Below are 20637 nucleotides of genomic sequence, written 5' to 3' on the forward strand. Positions count from 1 at the left end.
AGAGATGCTAGGGGATGTTTAACACTGGAGATCATTATATTGTGCTAGCGCAGTGTTTTAGCTGAACTTAGCTTTTCCTGTTCTACTCCACTCTATCTTTACAGGATAGAATCTGGGGATATAGATGAGCTTTGATTTGATTTTTAATGGTAAGACTTTGTAGTTACAAAGCAGCATTGATTTACAGTTCAGGCAGTTTCTCCCTCAGGCCGCACAGACTTTATTTAAAAAAAAAAAAAACTTTATAGACCCGAAGAGCCAGATCCTCCGCTGGTGTCATGGAACTGCATTGATTTATATTGGTGAGGGTCTAGCTCAAAATATCTAGTACCTTGGATTCTGCACTGGCAGCGTCTGAATTTGAAGTTCCACTGTGTATCTGAATTCTCTTTGGCTTTGTTCCTAATCTGACTCTGAATCACATTGTCTTGTAGGTCAGCCAAAGGCATCTCCTACCGTGCACCTCTTCCCTCCATCCTCGGAAGAGATCAAAGCAAAGAGCAAAGCCACACTGGTGTGTCTGCTGGGCAGCTTTTACCCAGGCTTAGTCCAAGTCACCTGGAAAGCTGACGGCCAGCAGATCACCACTGGAGTGGAGACGACCAAGCCATCCAAACAGAGTGACAACAAGTTCATGGCCAGCAGTTACCTGTCTCTGGATGCATCAAAGTGGAAGACCCATGAAACCTACACCTGCCTGGTGACACACGATGGGAAGAGCTTCGAGAAGTCCCTGAAGAGCTCAGAGTGTTCTTAACCCTCTGACCCCCGGAGGGCTCGGCCGGTTCCCGTGTCAGTCTGTAGGGGGTTCCCCAAGGGAACCAGGATCTGTCTGTAGCATTCCCATAATGCTGATTTCCAGCAAAACTCCTTCCTGTTTAAGGTGGGGGATTTTACCAATCCATATGACACCTGTCTTTATTCCCATGTCACCACTGCCCTCACCCCCTGCATTCCCTAGAATTGTCCTTCCTGCTTTAGTCTCTGATGCAGCCTTGTTACGATATTAATAAAATCAGAAAAATTTGACTATCGCTGTGACTGTGAAGAGTTTAACTTCTGTCCCTTTTTCTCCTGATGTATTAATTGCAATATTCACATCTTCCAATAAAATAAACTTACCTTTTATCAGCCAATATGGTTTTCTTTTTAGTAGGGATCTCATTGGCTTTGGGGTTTCTGACAAGCTAAGGGAGAAGTAACGCTAAGTGACATGGAATATCATGGAGATCAGGGGAGGGGGAGAGATGTCACAGAGGGATCTTTACCCAAGCTGTGACTTTCTCCCCTAACACTGGTCACTCTGGCTCTCAGCCAGCCTTCTGGGAGGTGTGACAATTGCTGCTGCACAAATCTCTCTCCAGAGCACACGTTGTGTTCGGCATTCACTGGGGGATCGTGGGCTGCATGAGCGCGTAATGCAAACCCCCGTGGCTCTGCAGCCAGCCCTGCTTGTGCTGGGATCCTGGCAGCTCCCAACAGACCAGCAGGGCTTGGCTGGCTCAATGCTCAGCTGGGTCACTAGCCCTGCAGAGAGCAGTCTGCTCTGTGAGTTAGTATTCAGTCACCCTCTGCCCTCGCGGGGGCAGATTCCGGCTCCCGTTTTCTCCCTTTAGTCATTCTTCAAGAAGCCTCATTGGAATCAGTCAATGGCCTATTGGCTGAACAGCTCAGGACTCAGGGGAATAAGCGTCCAAATCTGGCCCATAGAGTGAGGGGCACGACACTGCTGCAGGCTGGTCCCTGGGTTAGGCTATAAACAGAGCTCCTGGCTACTTCTGGTCAGTAGAGACACAAAGGAGCTCTTTGGAAGAGTTCCATTTGGCAGGATATTTAATACCAACTTGGGGGACGGCTCCCTACGCACCCAACCTGCCCTCCCAGCAAGGGCAGCTGTACATGGAAATCTGCCTGAATTAAACTCCTGCTGCTGGCCACTGAGACACACCTTCTGTGTTTCAGCCAGAGGGGAAGGCAGTGACTTTTATGTGCAGTTTGACCAACTGTGTAAATGAGTAAAGTGCTTTGGGAGTCTTCAGATTCAAGATGCTTTTCAAATGAAATCAAAACATTACTGATGATCTGGATTCTCTGGAATCACTCAGGCCTGTGTTACTTCTGGGCTGCTGCACAATTTGGGCCTTGACAGGCCAGAGCAGACAGTTTGTGTCCCATTAATTACCCCATAGTTGTCCTGGGGAATCAGATTCATGTGAGACTGGATACTCGGAGGGGAGCTCCAGGGTCTGTCCCACCCTTCCCAGACAGCAGGATGCACCGTGTGTATAGCTGGGAATTTGCATCACAAAGACATTTATCATGGACCCCGAGCCGTGCTGGGCCACCCAGCCAAAGGAGACCCTGATTCCCTGACAGTCCTGGGGCCAGGGAGGTAAAGGGATACATTTGTATCACATATGCCACATATTTGTCAGATACCACCGTGCTGTTGCCACTCACAATATGAGTGACATGGATGGATGGATGGATGGATGGATGGATGGCCAGTCATGCACTGCCACCTCCTACAGAAGGGGTTAAGTGGAAAGGGAGCAGAGGGAGGCTGCGATATGGATGAGTTTGAAAGAATGAAGGGTTCTTAAACTTCACAAAGTATGTTTAACATCCCCAGACCAACTGTCCCACCATTCCCCCCCTACACAAACACGTCTCTACATGGTGGGGGGGTAAGAATTCCAGGTTATGATTTGTGGAGCACCAAGAGTGTGCAGTACACAGAGGAGACAATGGCTCTCAGAAGTTTTCAGCAGCTCACACACAACGTGTGCATGAGAGGGAGAACGAGCATGGGCCATGGAGTTCGCTACTCGAATTCAGGGCGTGCGCTGATTTTAACACTACTTCATTGATAAAAGGGCTCTGTTGCCTTGCACATGTAAACTACAGTAGACTGATGAATGGACTGACAAACTACATGAAGTATTTAAGGTGTTTTCAAAAGTGACTAACTCCATTAAAAGTCTAAGTTCAACTGAACGTCAATAGGATTTAGAAGTGTAAGGGCCAGATTTAAAAGGCAATGAAATGAATGGGCATTTGGCAGCTAGGTGCTTTTGAAAATCCCGCTAGGTGCCATCCTGTACATATAGGTGCTTAAATACCTTTAACACTCCAGCCCAAAGTGCTGAAGTCACTTCTGACAATGGGACTTCAGCACTTTTGCTAGGGGCTCTGGCCTCCCCTCCCTACCCAGGGAATTCTCACAGCGTCTGAGCCTGAGCCACTGAATTCACAGGAGCTTCCCCACCAACTTCAGTAAATGCCAGATAAAGTGTTAAACAGAGCACATGATCCTCCTTGGCTTCAACTACGGCCCATTAATGAGGAAATTAGGCTGGTACCATTCACGCCCCTGGCCATGCTGAGCTGACACACACCGGGCACTAAGGGGGGTTTGTATTTACAGTCAGAGGGAGGGTCCAGGGCCCTAGTTTAATTCACAAGAAACCAGCTGAGCATGGACACAGCTCACAGCCTAGATGTTTACTGGCCCTGCCTTTGGTGAGAGGGGCACCACACGCCCACACTCTGCTGGGCAGCAGGCACCAGAGCGGCTCCCCTAAGGTGGAGGGGGAGGGAATAGCCAGCAATGGTGGGAGTCTCATGGCAGCTCTGTCCAGGGAAACAGTGCAGGGATTTACTGCTGAGAACAGCTGGGAAATACAGAGCAAATGGCTGTCGTTGGGGGTACTGCGTTAATTTCTAAAGGCAACTGGGGGCTCCCACGAGGAAAGTGCTGATCTCTGCTGCGCACTGCACATGGGCGGATACCAGCCTGGCCTTGTATTGGTACCAACAGGGTCTGGGGCATTTTCCAGCATATGCCAGCTGTGCGATGGACACGGCTTTGACAAACACCAAAGGTTCTGAGCATCTTGCTTGACTCTGGGCTTCCAGCAATGCCTGCACCTGACCCACTGCTGGGGTTCAGACAGAGCGTGGTGGCGATCGCTTTCACGGCACATGGATCTTGAGCCCTTCCTCAGGCATGTCCAATGTGGAGACTTCACCAGCCCCCTGCACGGCTCAGCTGAGAGCGAACACAGGACGTCATGATGCGGCTTCTGGCAGAAGGGCTGTGCCCAGTGAGTCAGAGTGATCCCCTGGACGATCTGAAGATCCCGATCAGGTAAGGTAGGACAATGGGGGAGGGGACATCTTAGCTTCTCACGGACAGGTGCGGAGAGGCTGCGCTATTCAGAGAGTAGATGAGGACAGCACGTGGTTTGGATCACACCCGATCCACCCGTGTGCAGCTCCTGGCATGTCTGATCTGTCTCTTCGCTGTCACCGGGACATGTTCTACATTCATTAGGTCGAGAAAGATGCTGGTGCTCCCAGACGTGTGGGGTTCCGGACACGTGCTTTCTAAGGATGGTTATCGCACCCATAACATACACGACAGCTCGTGCACCTCATTCTTTCCCCAACGTAATTCCACTGAAGTCAATACAATGGCACCACTGACGAATGTGGCCCAGTATTGGCCTGTCCTGGCCAAATGGCAGTGGAAGGACCAACACGCAGTCCAGTTGTGTACATGCCCTCCAGCCCCCAGATCCGTTCTCCACGGGCTCCAGGCACAGCAGCACAGACATGCATGCAGATCCACAGCCGGTGCGGGGGTTGGGGGAGCGCCGTAGTGGTGGAACCCAGCATGGTACCAGAGCACAGAGCTCCTTTGGTTCCCTCTAGGTACCATTACGCCCCCATCACTGGAGTGCCTGAGCATCTCTGAGACACGACAGAACTTATCCTTACACCACCCTCGGAGGCACGGAAGTGCTGCCCCATTTTACAGACGGGGAATGGAGGCAGAGAGATGACGTCATTTGCTCAACGATACAAAGTCAGTGGCAGAGCCAGGACATGAACCCCGCTCTCCTGACTCCCAATCCACTGCCTTAAAGACAAGCCCATCTTCTGCTCTCTTATGTGGGCTGTCTGCGGAGACCAGGATTTGGCCTTAATTCTGAGTTCTCCCAAGGAATACTCCATTGCTTCACTTCCCAGTGGATCTTCACTCCTCCGATTGTATGATGAGTTTCTCCGGAAAGGATAAACCTGCACTCCCATGGGGTGCCAGTGGAAATTGCCCCGCACCTCTTTTTCCCCCCTCACGGGCAGTGCTGGCGACCTCTCCCTGCCATCGACTGGGACAGGTTTTTGTACAGCCGTGTGTCACTGTGGTGGATCTTCGGTGGAGGAACCCAGCTGACCGTCCTTGGTAAGTCACTGAATTACTCTCAAACTTTCCTTCTCCTGGCTGTATTGTACGTTTTCCATGGTTTTTTTCCTGCTTTCTTTGTCTTCATGCTGGGCTCGGGACTCTCTCACTTTACATATGGACCTTTTCACTGTCTTGGGAAGAACGTTTAGTCTCTCTGGATAGTCATAGCAGGTGTACATGGCCCATGTTGGATTTTCTTTTCTTTTCCCACTGAAGACAAGTTTGAATTTGACCAGGAAACCTATTCTGCCTCTGGGTCCCCAGTTACGATGACCTAGTTTTAGCCCCTTCAGGAAAAGATTTTCCCTCTTTTTCTTTTCGGGTATGAACTATTTCTCATTAGCACTGGGTGCTAGTCAGTGTATGAAAGAAATCCCGGGTCAGCTTCTCCGGTGCCGTACAATGCCCTAGCTCCATTGTCCGCAATACAGTTCCACCAGCACTCACCCCAAGATCCTGCAGACAGGTGTCCAATCCCATGACACGTCATCTGCTATAAAAATCCTTGCTCCCTGGTGATTTAAAATCGGATTTGTTGGGGGCTGTTGGAAGGGAATGCTTAGGAATGAGAGCTGGGCAGAAAATATGGTTTTCTTCTGTGAATAATTTCAGAAAAAGAAAAACAAAAAAATCATTTTCATCTCAATGGGCCCAAAATCCCAAACAAGCATTTTCAGCTGAAAACCGAGAGTTATTGAGAGGTTTTGGCTTAAGATTTCCACTTTTTCCATTTGCGGATTTTCAACAAAAAAATGATTTTTTTTTTGAGAAAAGCAGATACTTGCCACAAAAATATTCATTCAGTGGAAAACCAATTTTCCACTGAAAATGGTTGTGATGGGTCATTTTCAACCAGCCCTATTTGTAGCATTGCTCAGTTGGAGCTAGACAAGGGACTGGACAAATTTTAAAAACAGATGGCCAGCTCCCCACATGGTGTAAATCCACGTAGCTTCCTTGCCAGCAATGGACTACACTGATTTACGCTCACCCTGAGTGAGTCTCATTGCACTGACTGACTTACTCCTGACACTGAAGATCTGCTCCATTGTACCTTGGAGAAAATTGGATTTCAGTTTGGATGTGCAACCAAACCCTCCCAAAACCTTTCAGATATGCAAGATATTAGTTAAATGGGGTGGGGTGGGAGCAGCCTGCAGGGGGAAGGGATTTAAAGAGCTTGCACTAATTGTGCACTAACAAGGTTGCTGGCCAGTCTGAAAGGCTGGACGGCTTCGTAGAGGCTGGATTGTGTGTCTGCCAAGCTCAGAGCTCAGTGATCAGGATGCTGGCTGCACCAGCCGGCTTCAGTTACAGAACAGCCTAGGGGACCTAGTGGACCTGGCTTAGCCAGGGCTCAGTAAGTCAGGACTGACAGTATTAGCTCAAATACCCATCTTGGCTGCTTTGACCTACATAAAGCATGAAATAATTAGGGCCCAGACTGCCGTAGCCCTACTCATGCCAAGTAGCACATTGCTTTTCATACAGTCCCACTAATGTAATGGGACCGACCGCCTGTGGAGTAAGGTGCAACCTGGAGCGAGGACGGGCATCCCAATTTGGCCCCAGCACCAAGGCTGCTGCAGAAATGTTACTAAGAGTTTAAAAATTCCCCAAACTTTTGCATCCCTTCTTAAGCAGGTAGTGCCTTCATTGTCCCCCCCGTCTCTATGCACTTACACAGCACAGCACCAGGCTAGGGCCCAGGGGAATCTACTCTGCCCCCACCATGAAATCAACCCTCAGTGTCGTAGTTTGCAAGGTCCCTTGTCCTCCTGTCTTGAGCCCCAATCTAGCAAAACACTCAGTTGCACACTGGATCGGGCCCTGAAGCAGGGATTGGTCCCATAAATGAGCCTGTACTTTACAGCTGCTGAACACAAGCTTGCTTGGTAACTAGGCTGTTCAGCAACAGGAACAGGCAACCAGGCTGTGGTAGGAGATTGTTTGTCACCCAGGTGTTAATCAGAAGATCTGACCCTTAGCAGAGAGACCTACGGACCCAGACAGACAATGATGATTCAACAATGGGTTTATCGACCCACTTGGCAGAATAGAGAATTTATCCCTGCTCTGGAATTCCATAGGATGGTTCACAAACAAACTTCCCCCCCCCTCAAAACTACAGAATTTTATACTGCTTTCTATAAAACACCATCCAATGCATGTAGCTCTCCCATCCTATGCTTTGGATCCTACTGGTTTTTTTTTTGTCTAACTATCTGTTACAGCATTTTTTTCATTTGGAAATATGTGGGTTACCCCACATTCCTCTGTGACTCTAGTGAACCAGCCCCCAAGGCCTGAACAGGCAAATTAAACTCTAAGCTTAAACCCTAAGAAATAGCCCCATTCTCAAAGAGTCTGTTCTTGAGAAATGAGAGAGAGAGTGTTTTCACCATGGAAATATCTTCCTACTTAATTCAATGAGTAGCACCATCCTCTGCACTAAATGGCACCATTTGAGAAGGAAGGTGCTACTCAATGTGAGGAAAGGTATCAAAATCTTGCACTTAATAGGGAGGAATTCTCTGCAAACTGCTGAGGTTGCTAGCTGTTTAGAAGTCGTATTTCCCTTTATCTGAGTAACAGTGAATTAAAAGGTGAGCTTGGAAACAATCCTGATAAGACTTCGCACTTCTACAGCACCTTCCACCAAGTCTCTCAGCGCTTTAGAAATATGTAAAAAACCATAAACCTTGAGAAAAAGCCTGTGTGCGCTGAGGTCAGCGATGTGACCCCCTTTCATAGCCAGAGAGGTAAGTGACTTCATCAAGTTCACTAAGGAAGCCTGTGGCAGAACTAGGAACGGACTCCAAGTGTCCAGATTCCCAGTCCTGTGCCTTAACCACAAGAACATCTTACATCTCAGATCATTACCCTGCCCATGGCGCTTGTGAGAGGTTGGATTTGTTACACTGCAGAGATCTGGAATTTCTTACATTCTGCACTGGCAGTCTCTGGATTTCGGTTTTCTAACACTGAATCTCCTTGTCTTGTAGGTCAGTCAAAGGCGTCTCCTACCGTGCACCTCTTCCCTCCATCCTCGGAAGAGATCAAAACAAAGAGCAAAGCCACACTGGTGTGTCTGCTGGGCAGCTTTTACCCAGGCTCAGTCCAAGTCACCTGGAAAGCTGACGGCCAGCAGATCTCCACTGGAGTGGAGACGACCAAGCCATCCAAACAGAGTGACAACAAGTTCATGGCCAGCAGTTACCTGTCTCTGGATGCATCAAAGTGGAAGACCCATGAGACCTACACCTGCCAGGTGACACACGATGGGAAGAGCTTCGAGAAGTCCCTGAAGAGCTCAGAGTGTTCTTAACCCTCTGACCCCCGGAGGGCTCGTCCGGTTCCCGTGTCAGTCTGTAGGGGGTTCCCCAAGAGAGCCAGGATCTCTCTGTAGCATTCCCATAATGCCGATTTCCAGAAAATCTGTTTCCTCTTTTAGGTGGGGGATTTTACCAATCCATATGACACCTGTCTTTATTCCCATGTCCCCACCGCTCTCACCCCCTGCATTCCCTGGAACTGTCCTTCCTGCTTTAGTCTCTGATGCAGCTTTGTTAGGATATTAATAAAATCAGAAAAATTTGACTATGTCTGTATCTGTGAAGAGTTTAACTTCTTCTGTCCCTTTTACATCTTGTGTATTAATTGCAATATTCACCTTCTCTTCCAGTAAAATAAATTTACCTTTTATCAGCTAATATTGTGTTCTTTTTAGTCTGGGTCAATGCTCAGCTGGGTCACTAGCCCTGCAGACAGCAGTCTGCTCTGTGAGTTAGTATTGAGTCAACCTCTGCCCTCGCATGGGGCAGATTCCGGTACCACCTTCTCCCTGAGCATTAGTCATTCTTCAAGTAGCCTCATTCGAATCAGTGGGGCTATTGGCTGAACAGCTCAACGCTAAGGGGAATAAGTGACCAAATCTGGCCCATACAGGGAGGGGCACTGCTGATGGCGGTTACCTGGGATAGGCTGTAAACAGAGCTCCTGGCTACTTCTAGTCAGTCTAGACACAAACCCCTCTTTGGAAGAGTGGCCTTTAATATCCTGCCAACACCGACTTAGGTGACAGCTCTCTACCCAGATATCCAGTGATGATTTCTGGAGCACCAAGCGTGTGCAGAGCACGGAGGGGATAATGGCTCTCAGAAGTTTTCAGGAGCTTACAATGCTAGGATGAGAGTGAAGGGATCAGACAGAGCAGGTGTGTGTGTGAGAGAGAGAGAGAGAGCGCGCATGTGCCAACGAGTGCACTGCTAGAACCCAGAGTGTGCGCTCATTTTAACACTACTTCATTGACAAAAAGGCTCTGGAAAGAGAGTAACTTCCTTTGCTCAATGTTTAGTAATTGGGCCTGTTCCCTTGCACACGTGAACAGCAATAGACTGACGAATGGACTGAAAAACTGCATGAAGTATTGAGGGTATTTTCAAAAGTGACTACTCCATTAAAAGTCGAAGTTCAACTGAAAGTCAATAGGACTTAGGAGCGTAAGGGCCAGATTTAAAAGGCAATGAAATGAATGGGCGTTTGGCAACTAGGTGCTTCTCAAAATCCCAAAAGGTGCCTACCTGTATATTTAGATGCTTAAACACCATTAACAGTCCTGGCGTGAGTGCTTTCGTCACTTCTGACAATGGGACTTGGGGACTTTTGCTGGCGGCTCAGGCCTGCCCTCCACTACCCAGGGAATTCTCGCAGGGTCTGAGCCTCAACCACTGAAGTCACAGGCTCGTCCCCACCAACTTCAGTAGGTGCCGGATCAAATGTCAAACACAGCATGTGAGCCTTGGCTTCAACTAGGGCCCATTCATGAGGAAATTAGGCTGGTACCATTCACTCCCCTGGCCGCGCTGAGCAGGGACACACCAAGCGCTAAGGGGGGGGGTTTGTATTTACAGTCAGAGGGAGGGTCCAGGGCCCTGGTTTAATTCACAAGAAACCAGCTGAGCATGGACACAGCTCACAGCCTAGACATTTACTGGCCCTGCCTTTGGCGAGAGGGGCACCACACGCCCACACTCTGCTGGGCAGCAGGCACCAGAGCGGCTCTCCTAAGGTCAGGGGGAGGGATTAGCCCAGCAATGGTGGGAGTCTCCTGGCAGCTCTGTCCAGGGAAACAGCGCTGGGATTTACTGCTGAGAACAGCTGGGAAATACAGAGCAAATGGCTGTCGTTGCTGGCAATGCATTAATTTCTAAAGGCAACTCAGGGGCTCTCTTCAGGAAAGTGCTGATCTCTGTTGTATACTGGATATTGATACCAACATTGCCTTGTATTGGTGTTAACAGGGCTTGGAGCATTTTCCAGCATATGCCGGATGCAGAATCTTGGCTTCTAGAGAGGCCGCCAGGAACGCCTGCATCCGAACCAAGGCTGGGGTCCCAGCAGAGGATGGTGGTGATTGCTTTCATGGCACACGGATCTTGTGCACTATTTACTTGTTCCTCCGACATGTCCAGTGTGGAGACTTCACCAGCCCCTGGCATGGTTCAGCCAAAAGCGAACACACGACGTTTCGACACAGTTTCTTGCGGAACTTCTGTGCCCAGTGACTCAGAGCGACCCCTCGCCCACGGACTATCTGCAGATCCTGACCAGGTAAGGCAGGATCATGTGTCATGGGACGTGGTAGCGTCTCACTGACGGGTGCAGGGAAGGCTGCACTGTCCAGATGAGAGACGAGGACAACACGTGGTGTTGGTTTCCTATCCACACACAAGCAGTCCCAACATGGCAGATCTGTTTCTTTGCTGGCACTTCTTGGTGTGAAGCTAGGATAGTTTTGACACTGACTAGGTCTGTAGAGAGGCCAGTGCTCCCAGGGGTGTGGGCTACAGACACGTGCTTTGGAAACATGGGTATCGCCCACATGAGATTCCCTATTGGATACATTAAATACTGACGACAAATGGGCCTAATTCTTCGGTGGTAAAATTCCATACAAACCGCTATAATTGCACCAGGGTTGAACATGGCTCAGCATGTTCACTATCAGCATCCCAAATAAATCTGCCAGCCTGTCCCTCCTACGGACCTACGAGGGCCAGCGAAAGATTCACAGACCGTGGGTGTGTTTGGGGAGCACAGGGGCAATGGAACCCAGTGGAGTAGCAGCTGCTTAGCACACAGCCCGTTTACTTCTATCTAGGTTGGTTTATGACCTGTAGCACTGTTGTACCTGAGCATCTCACAGCCCAAAAGGAATTTATCCTTACAGCACCCCTGTGAAATAGGGAAGTATTCTCCCCATTTTACAGATGGGGAATTGAGGCACAGAGATGATGTGACTTGCCCAAGGGCACAACATCAGTCTGTGGCAGAGCCAGGACTTGCACCCCAGTCTCCTGACTCCTGCTCCAGTGCCTTAAGTACAAGACCACCCTCTGCTCTCTTACATGGGCTGTGTACTGGGACCAGGATTTGGCCCCACGTCAGCTCTCCCAAGGAATACTCAATTGCTTCACCTCCCAATGGATCTTCATTCAATCAATTGTACTATGAGCTTCTCCAGAAACGATGAACCTTCGTTCTCAAGGAGAGCCAGCAGAAGTTTTCCAACGACTATTTTCCCCACACGTGCAGTGGTGGCGACCTCTCCCTGCCATTGTTCATGACTGGTTTTTGTACAGCCGTGTGTCACTGTGGAATGTCTTCGGTGGAGGAACCCAGCTGACCGTCCTTGGTAAGTCACTGAATTACTCACCGCCTTTCCTTCTCAATGCCAATACTGTCATGTTTCCATGATTTTTTCCTCCTTTTCTGCCTTAGTGCCAGGCTCGGGTCTCCTCTCACTTTATGCACACACCTTCCCACAGGGTTGAGAACAATGTTTAACCCGTGGATAGTCAGAATAGGGTGTACATGTCGCATGCTGGATTTTCTTATATTGTACCTGGGAACAGGGTTTTGAATTTGCCCATGAAACATGTCCAGATTCTGCTGTCAGGTCACAATTTTGAAATAACTGGTATTAGCCTCTTCAGGGAAATATTTCCCAACCCCCAATTGTTTTTTATTTGCTTTGGTATTACTGGACTAGACATTTCTTATTAGCACTCGGTTTTGACTCATATGTGAAAGAAACCAGGGGCCAGATTCTCAACCAAGGTCAAACAAAATAGTCCCATGCTCTTCAATAAACCTACACCAAAACTCATCCAAATCTCTTTAAGATGGGTGTACAATACCTTGAAACCTAATGTGATAGAGAAAATAATGTCTTTGTTGCAATCTAAATCCCAATTTGTCTGGTTAGCTTGAAGAAAATTCAAATTAGGGAGAGTTGGTCACGAAATAGGATTAAAGTTTCCTTATAGGAAATTTTCAACAAAAATTTAAAAAAATATTTTCATCTACATTTTCAGCAGAAAATTTTGACTTTTGGGCAAAAACCCCAAACCCAAACACTAAAATGTTGTCACCGAACAATTACTGAAAAGCCAGGGAGGTGGGAGAAATCAGAGTTCAGGTGAAAATATTTGGTTTTGAGTTTTTGCTTTTCCAACAGTAAAAAAAAAAGATGTTTTTTCGAGATCTGGAGAAACATTCTGCAAAAACTTCCATTTAGATAAAAACCCAATTTTTAACTCACAAGAGATTTAGTGGGTAATTTTTAGCACCCCTACTTGCAGTCTCCTTTTAGAGCAAGTTCAGCGATTGATATTTTTACAGTATAAGAACAGATCCTCATGTGGTGTAAATCAGTGTAGCCCCCTTGGCAGCAATGGAATGACACTGATTTACACTTACACGGAGTGAGTGTAATTGCACTGACTGACTTCTGACCCGGAGGATCGGTTCCATTGTTCCTTGGATGACTGTAGCTATCGTGCATTTCAGTTTGGAAATACCACTCAGACCTGATTTTCTGACTGTGCTGAAGGACACCCAACACCTTTGAAATATGGAGGGCTACAGATAAAGGGGGGTGGGGTGGTTTGGAGCAGCCTGTGCGGGGTGCAGGAAGGACTTGAAAGAGGCTGCACTAATTGCCTCTCTGAAGCCTGGAGCACATTAACAAGGTTGCTGGCCAGCTTCTTTGAAGCTGCATTCTAGGGCTGCCAAGCTCAGAACTCAATGCAGAGGATGCTGGCTGGGCCAGCAGGCTTCAGGTACAGTAAAACCTTGAGGAGCAGATAGAGCTCGGCTAGCCAGGGCTCAGTAAATCAGGGCTGCCGGCGCTAACTCAGACAACACTGTTTGTCGCTTTGACCTGTGTAAAGCGTGAAATAACTACAGCCCGCAGGCTGCACTGAGCCTACTCGTGCTGAGTAGCACCTTGCTCTTCAAACAGGCCCACTGACGTCAGTGGGACCGACCCCTCGTGGAGTAAAGTGCTACCTGGAATGAGGAAGAGTTGCTCAGTTTGGTCCCAGGTGTCTAGATGTTACAAGTCTGAGGAATTTTTAAATCCCTGGTGCGCCCATTCCTAAACCAGTAGGTCCTTTATTGTGTCCATATCTTGCAATGACCCTTTTCCTCTTGTCTTGGACCCTGATCCAGCAAAGCACTGAGACACATACTGACTCGAGTCCTTTGGTCCCATAAATGTTTCTGAAAACATTTTAGAAACAAGAAGAAAAAGAGTACTAGTGGCACCTTAGAGACTAACCAATTTATTTGAGCATAAGCTTTCGTGAGCTACAGCTCACTTCATCGGATGCATCCGATGAAGTGAGCTGTAGCTCATGAAAGCTTATGCTCAAATAAATTGGTTAGTCTCTAAGGTGCCACTAGTACTTCTTTTCTTTTTGCGAATACAGACTAACACGGCTGCTACTCTGAAACTTAGCAACAAGAGTAACCAGTATATAACACGGTGCGATAAAAGGCTATTTCCCAGTCAAGACTCATGCAGACAGATCTGACCCTTAGCTGAGAGACCTACAGAATCTGATGAACAATGATAACTGCTCAATGAGATCAATGATTTATGTTGCAGAATTTTATATCCTGAAACTTTATCTGTGCCATAGAATGACATAGAGCGGTTCAAAAGAGCTCTCTCTATGAAAGTTCTGTACTATATTACAGTAGTTTCTATAGAATGCTATCAATGTGTCTAGATCCCCTGTCCCATTCTTTGGCTTTTCTTGGTTGCTTTGTTATTACATTTTATAGCATTATTCCATAAGGGAAAATGTGGGTTACCCCAAATTCCCTTCTGGGCACTGAAGTGGCTTCTGGTGCCCTAACCCCACACAAATATCCAGAACATAGTCCAAAACCCTTAGAAAGCGGATTTTAGATTTCTAAAATGCAGCACAAATGTAGAACGAATTGCAGCTTTTCTTTGTGAACCACTCATGCTAGACATCCAATGCATATAGATCGCAACATACTTCTTTGCTCACTTTCATAACAATAATTTGTATCTTTAGTGCCAACACTGTACACCTTGCAGGCCCCAAGTTATTATTTGAAGTCAGTGGGAGTTATGGGTGCAGCAGGAATACAAGATAAAGCCCTCACGGATTAAAGTGACAAAAAGGATGAGTAAAATAATATTATCCCCTTTTACAGGCATAGGGACAGTAACTAACTAGGCCAGGTTCACTAAGGAACCCTATGGCAGAGCAATGATTAGACCCCAAATCTCCTGATCCCAGTCCTGTGCCTTAACCACAAGAACATCTTACATCGCTGATCATTACCCTGCCCATGGTGCTTGTGAGAGGTTGGATTTGTTACACTGCAGAGATCTGGAATTTCTTACATTCTGCACTGGCAGTCTCTGGATTTGGGTTTTCTAACACTGAATCTCCTTGTCTTGTAGGTCAGTCCAAAGGCAGTCTCCTACCGTGCACCTCTTCCCTCCATCCTCGGAAGAGATCAAAACAAAAAGCAAAGCCACACTGGTGTGTCTGCTGGGCAGCTTTTACCCAGGCTCAGTCCAAGTCACCTGGAAAGCTGACGGCCAGCAGATCTCCACTGGAGTGGAGACGACCAAGCCATCCAAACAGAGTGACAACAAGTTCATGGCCAGCAGTTACCTGTCTCTGGATGCATCAAAGTGGAAGACCCATGAGACCTACACCTGCCAGGTGACACACGATGGGAAGAACTTCGAGAAGTCCCTGAAGAGCTCAGAGTGTTCTTAACCCTCTGACTCACAGAGGGCTCGGCCGGTTCCCGTGTCAGTCTGTAGGGGGTTCCCCAAGGGAGCCAGGATCTCTCTGTAGCATTCCCATAATGCCGATTTCCAGAAAATCTGCTTCCTCTTTTAGGTGGGGGATTTTACCAATCCATATGACACCTGTCTTTATTCCCATGTCCCCACCGCTCTCACCCCCTGCATTCCCTCGAATTGTCCTTCCTGCTTTAGTCTCTGATGCAGCCTTGTTAGGATATTAATAAAATCAGAAAAATTTGACTATTGCTGTATCTGTGAAGAGTTTAACTTCTTCTGTCCCTTTTACATCTTGTGTATTAATTGCAATATTCACCTTCTCTTCCAATAAAATAAATTTACCTTTTATCAGCTAATATTGTGGTTTTTTTTTAGTCTGGGTCAATGCTCAGCTGGGTCACTAGCCCTGCAGACAGCAGTCCGCTCTGTGAGTTAGTATTGAGTCAACCTCTGCCCTCGCATGGGGCAGATTCCGGTACCACCTTCTCCCTGAGCATTAGTCATTCTTCAAGTAGCCTCATTCGAATCAGTGGGGCTATTGGCTGAACAGCTCAACACTAAGGGGAATAAGTGACCAAATCTGGCCCATACAGGGAGGGGCACTGCTGGTGGCGGTTACCTGGGATAGGCTGTAAACAGAGCTCCTGGCTACTTCTAGTCAGTCTAGACACAAACCCCTCTTTGGAAGAGTGGCCTTTAATATCCTGCCAACACCGACTTAGGTGACAGCTCTCTACCCAGATATCCAGTGATGATTTCTGGAGCACCAAGCGTGTGCAGAGCACGGAGGGGATAATGGCTCTCAGAAGTTTTCAGGAGCTTACAATGCTAGGATGAGAGTGAAGGGATCAGACAGAGCAGGTGTGTGTGTGAGAGAGAGAGAGAGCGCGCATGTGCCAACGAGTGCACTGCTAGAACCCAGAGTGTGCGCTCATTTTAACACTACTTCATTGACAAAAAGGCTCTGGAAAGAGAGTAACTTCCTTTGCTCAATGCTTAGTAACTGGGCCTGTTCCCTTGCACACGTGAACAGCAATAGACTGACGAATGGAATGAAAAACTGCATGAAATATTTAGGGTATTTTCAAAAGTGACTCACTCCATTAAAAGTCGAAGTTCAACTGAAAGTCAATAGGACTTAGGAGCGTAAGGGCCAGATTTAAAAGGCAATGAAATGAATGGGCGTTCGGCAACTAGGTGCTTCCCAAAATCCCACAAGGTGCCTACCTGTATATTTAGATGCTTAAACACCATTAACGCTCCTGGCGTGAGTGCTTACGTCACTTCTGACAATGGGACTTGGGGACTTTTGCTGGCGGCTCAGGCCTGCCCTCCACTACCCAGGGAATTCTCGCAGGGTCTGAGCCTCAACCACTGAAGTCACAGGCTCGTCCCCACCAACTCCAGTAGGTGCCGGATCAAGTGTCAAACACAGCACGTGAGCCTTGGCTTCAACTAGGGCCCATTCATGAGGAAATTAGGCTGGTACCATTCACGCCCCTGGCCGCGCTGAGCGGCGACACACCAGGCACTAAGGGGTGGGGGGTTCATATTTACAGTCAGAGGGAGGGTCCAGGGCCCTGGTTTAATTCATAAGAAACCAGCTGAGCATGGACACAGCTCACAGCCTAGATGTTTACTGGCCCTGCCTTTGGCGAGAGGGGCACCACACACCCACACTCTGCTGGGCAGCAGGCACCAGAGCAGCTCTCCTAAGGTCAGGGGGAGGGATTAGCCCAGCAATGGTGGGAGTCTCATGGCAGCTCTCTCCAGGGAAACCGCGCAGGGATTTACTGCTGAGAACAGCTGGGAAATACAGAGCAAATGGCTGTCGTTGGGGACACTCTGTTAATTTCTCAAGGCAAATGGGGGGCTCCCTTCAGGGAAGCACTCATCTCTGCTGCACACTGGACACTGATCCCAACATTGCCTTGTATTGGTACTAACAGGGTTGCAGCAGAGGATGGTGGTGATTGGTTTCATGGCACATGGATCTTGAGCATTATTTACTTGTTCCTTGGACACGTCCAGTGTGGAGACTTCACCAGCCAAATGCAAGACAGAACATGATGATGCAGCTTCTTCAGAATGACCCCTGGCCCTATGGACTATCTGGAGATCCTGATCAGGTAAGGCACGATGTGGTAGCTTCTTGCTGATAGGTGCAGGGAAGGCTGCACTATCCAGATGAGACGAGGACAGCACATGGTGTTGGTTTCCTATCCACACACATGTAGCCCCAGCATGGCAGATCTGTTTCTTTGCTGACACTTGTTGGTCTGGTGTTAGGAGAGTTTTTACACTATGTCTTTAGAGAGGCCAGTGCTCCCAGAGGTGTGGGTTACAGACACGTATTTTAGAAACAGGGTATATCCAACATGAGCATCTCATAGTCATAAAAGAATTTATCCTTACAGCACCCCTGTGAAATAGGGAAGTACTATCCCCATTTTATAGATAGGGAATTGAGGCACAGAGATTACGTGGCTTGTCCAAGGGCACAACATCAGTCTGTGGCAGAGCCAGGACTTGAATCCCCGTCTCCTGATTCCCACTCCAGTGGCTTAACAACAAGACAATCTTCTGCTCTCTTACGTGTTGCGCATGCGTGGACCGGGATTTGGCCCCATGTCAGCTCTCCCAAGGAATACTCCATTGCTTCACCTCCCAATGGATCTTCATTCAATCAGTTGTACTATGAGCTTCTCCAGAAACGATGAACCTTCGCCCTCAAGGAGATCCCAGTTGTCGTCCCGTGTCTATTTTCTCCACACGTGCAGCGGTGGCAACCTCTCCCTGCCATTGAACGTGACTGGTTTTTGTACAGCCTTGTGTCACTGTGGTTTATCTTCGGTGGAGGAACCCAGCTGACCGTCCTTGGTAAGTCACTGAATTACTCACCGCCTTTCCTTCTCAATGCCAATACTGTCATATTTCCATGATTTTTTTCCTCCTTTTCTCTCTTAGTGCCAGCATTGGGTCTCCTCCCTCTTTATGCATAGACTTTTCCACAGGGTTGAGAACAATGTTCAATCTGTGGATAGTCAGAACAAGGTTTAGATGTCCCATGCTGCATTTTTCTTATCTTTTCCCAATGAACAGGTTTCTGAATTTGCCCATGAAACCTACCCAGATTTTGCTGCTGGTCCCAATTTTTAAATAACTGGTGCTAGCATCTTAAAAGAAAATATTTTCTACCCTGTTTTTTGTTTTAATGGACTAGACATTCCTTATTCACACTGGGTTTTCCCAAAATGAGAAAGAAACCAAGGGCCAAATTCTCAGCCAGGGTAAAACGACATAGTGCCTTTACTTTCAATAGATCTCCACCAAAATGCACCGAAGCCTCCTTAAAATAGATGTACAATCCCTTGAAATGTAATGTGAGATAAAAATAATATGTCCTTTGTCATTTGAAATCTGACCTTCTGGAGTAGTTTGAAGACTTTTCATTTTGGCAAGAGTTAGTCACAAAATGGGGTTTCAATTTCTGGAAAATTTCAACAAAAATGAAAACGGTTATTTTTGTCTAAATTCTCAGCAGAAAATTGACTTTTTAGGAAAAAAATTTAAAAAACAAACACTCTCTTTTCAGTAATTATTGGGTGAAAGAGAAAACCCCAGATATTTACAGAAACCTTTCGGTTCTGAGTTTTTGCGTTTCCAGCAAGAAATTTTTCAACCTCAGACACATTCTGCAAAAATTTCCATTGAGATGAAAACCCAGTTTTTCACTGACAAGAGATTTGATGGGTCATTTTTGACAGCCCTAGTTGTAGAATTGCTAATTTCGAGCGAGTTATGAGATCAGTGTAATTTTACAAATATAAGAACGGATCCTGATGGAGTTTAAATGAAGACAGTCCCCTTGACAACAATGGAACTACACTGATTTACACTCGCACTGAGTGAGTGTAATTGCACTGACTGACTTAATCCTGACCTGGAGGGTCGGTTCCGTTGTACCTTGGGTGGCTGTAGCTATCATGGACTTCAGTTGGGAAATACCCTCAGACCTGATTTTCTGCAGGTGCTGAGGGACACCCAACACCTTTGAAATATGGAGGGCTACAGATAAAGGGGGTGGGCTTGGAGCAGCCTGCGGGGGGAGAGGGCTTGAAAGAGGCTGCACTAAGTGCCTCTCTCAAGCCTTTAGCACATTAACGAGGTTGCTGGCCAGTCCGGACGGCTTCCTAGAAGCTGCATTCTCGGGCTGCCAAGCTCAGAGCTCAATGATCAGGGTGCTGGCTGGGCCAGCAGGCTTCAGGTACCGTAAAACCTTGAGGAGCAGATAGACCTCGGCTAGCCAGGGCTCAGTAAATCAGGGCTGCCTGTGCTAATTCAGACAACATTGTTTGTCTCTTTGACCTGTGTAAAGCGTGAAATAACTACAGCCCGCAGGCTGCACTGAGCCTACTCGTGCTGAGTAGCACCTTGCTCTTCAAACAGGCCCACTGAAGTCAGTGGGACCGACCCCTTGTGGAGTACGGTGCTACCTGGAATGAGGAAGAGTTTCTCAGTTTGGCCCCAGTTAGAAGGCAGGTGCCTTTTATTAGGGGATTCAAAATCCCGCAAACTTGTGTGTCCCTTCCTAAGCCAGGAGGTCCCTTATTGTCTCCATAGCTCCATGCAGTAACATTGCACAACATCGTGCAAGGGGGCAGGGGACTCTACTCTGTACCCACCCTGACATCAACCAATACTGTGATATTTTGCAATGTCCTTTTTGCTCGTCTTGGACCCTGATCCAGCAAGGCACTTAGACACATACTGGCTCGAGTCCTTTGGCTGCGATTGGTCCCGTACAGGAGTCTGTACATTACAAGCTTCTGAAAACATTTCAGCAACAAGCCAGCTTGGTAACAAGGCTGCTGTTCAGCAGCCGGCATATCACAGGAGGAGTTAGGAGGTTATTTCCCATTGAGGTCTTATTCAAAAGTGCGGTCCCTTAGTAGAAAGGCCTGCAGAGTGTGACAGACGATGATAACTGCTTCATAGGTTTATTGACCCATCTTGCAGAATTTAAGATATAGACTTTATTCCTACCATAGAATGCTTAAAAAAAAAAAATCTTTCTTTCAGAACTCCATAGAATTTTATGGTACTTTATATGAAACACTCTTAAACGTGTCTAGCTCTCTGCCCCATTCTTTGGATCATGTCGCTTGCTTTGTAATTACATTTTAAAGGATTATTTCATAAGGAAAAATGTGCGTTACCCCGGATTGCTCTCTGAGCACTG

The 20637-nt window shown here is 47.5% G+C and overlaps 6 protein-coding genes and 1 gene segment (V, D, J or C); all 7 read left to right on the plus strand.

Moving 5' to 3' along the window:
• The window catches only part of LOC102941083 (immunoglobulin lambda-1 light chain), a 389283-nt gene extending 388147 nt beyond the window's left edge, over positions 1–1136 (plus strand). For all 50 annotated transcript variants that reach the window (XM_043529665.1, XM_043529679.1, XM_043529666.1 and 47 more), the window contains one exon: positions 435–1136. In XM_043529665.1, coding sequence (XP_043385600.1) covers positions 435–757 — 323 coding nt within the window. In that variant the 3' untranslated portion in view covers positions 758–1136. The remainder of the gene's footprint in view (positions 1–434) is intronic.
• Positions 1–8964, plus strand: part of LOC102937026 (immunoglobulin lambda-1 light chain) — a 537592-nt gene extending 528628 nt beyond the window's left edge. For 26 of the 40 annotated variants that reach the window (XM_043529633.1, XM_043529630.1, XM_043529634.1 and 23 more), the window contains 2 exons: positions 5211–5248; positions 8257–8964. In XM_043529633.1, coding sequence (XP_043385568.1) covers positions 5211–5248; positions 8257–8579 — 361 coding nt within the window. In that variant the 3' untranslated portion in view covers positions 8580–8964. Of the gene's footprint in view, positions 1–5208; positions 5249–8256 lie in introns of all 40 variants that reach the window. The other 14 variants (XM_043529631.1, XM_043529624.1, XM_043529625.1 and 11 more) reach the window with 3 other exon arrangements.
• LOC102941305 (immunoglobulin lambda variable 3-21) overlaps positions 1–20637 on the plus strand; it is a 550568-nt gene that overhangs the window by 520760 nt on the left and 9171 nt on the right. For 3 of the 7 annotated variants that reach the window (XM_043529717.1, XM_043529718.1, XM_043529719.1), the window contains 2 exons: positions 11911–11948; positions 15042–15751. In XM_043529717.1, coding sequence (XP_043385652.1) covers positions 11911–11948; positions 15042–15313 — 310 coding nt within the window. In that variant the 3' untranslated portion in view covers positions 15314–15751. Of the gene's footprint in view, positions 1–11910; positions 11949–15041; positions 15752–20637 lie in introns of those variants that run through there. The other 4 variants (XM_043529714.1, XM_043529716.1, XM_037878917.2 and 1 more) reach the window with 2 other exon arrangements.
• Positions 1–20637, plus strand: part of LOC122461352 (immunoglobulin lambda-1 light chain-like) — a 567620-nt gene that overhangs the window by 509315 nt on the left and 37668 nt on the right. The window lies entirely within an intron of this gene.
• Positions 1–20637, plus strand: part of LOC122463057 (immunoglobulin lambda-1 light chain-like) — a 375063-nt gene that overhangs the window by 353078 nt on the left and 1348 nt on the right. The window contains exon 3 of the mRNA XM_043529720.1: positions 18238–18275. Within this exon, the coding sequence (XP_043385655.1) occupies positions 18238–18275 (38 nt within the window). The remainder of the gene's footprint in view (positions 1–18237; positions 18276–20637) is intronic.
• The window catches only part of LOC102935130 (immunoglobulin lambda-1 light chain-like), a 376593-nt gene that overhangs the window by 332344 nt on the left and 23612 nt on the right, over positions 1–20637 (plus strand). The window lies entirely within an intron of this gene.
• The window catches only part of LOC119563806, a 331177-nt gene that overhangs the window by 279106 nt on the left and 31434 nt on the right, over positions 1–20637 (plus strand).

The sequence above is a fragment of the Chelonia mydas genome, chromosome 15 (genome assembly GCF_015237465.2).
Source record: "Chelonia mydas isolate rCheMyd1 chromosome 15, rCheMyd1.pri.v2, whole genome shotgun sequence".
Taxonomy (NCBI): Eukaryota; Metazoa; Chordata; order Testudines; family Cheloniidae; genus Chelonia; species Chelonia mydas.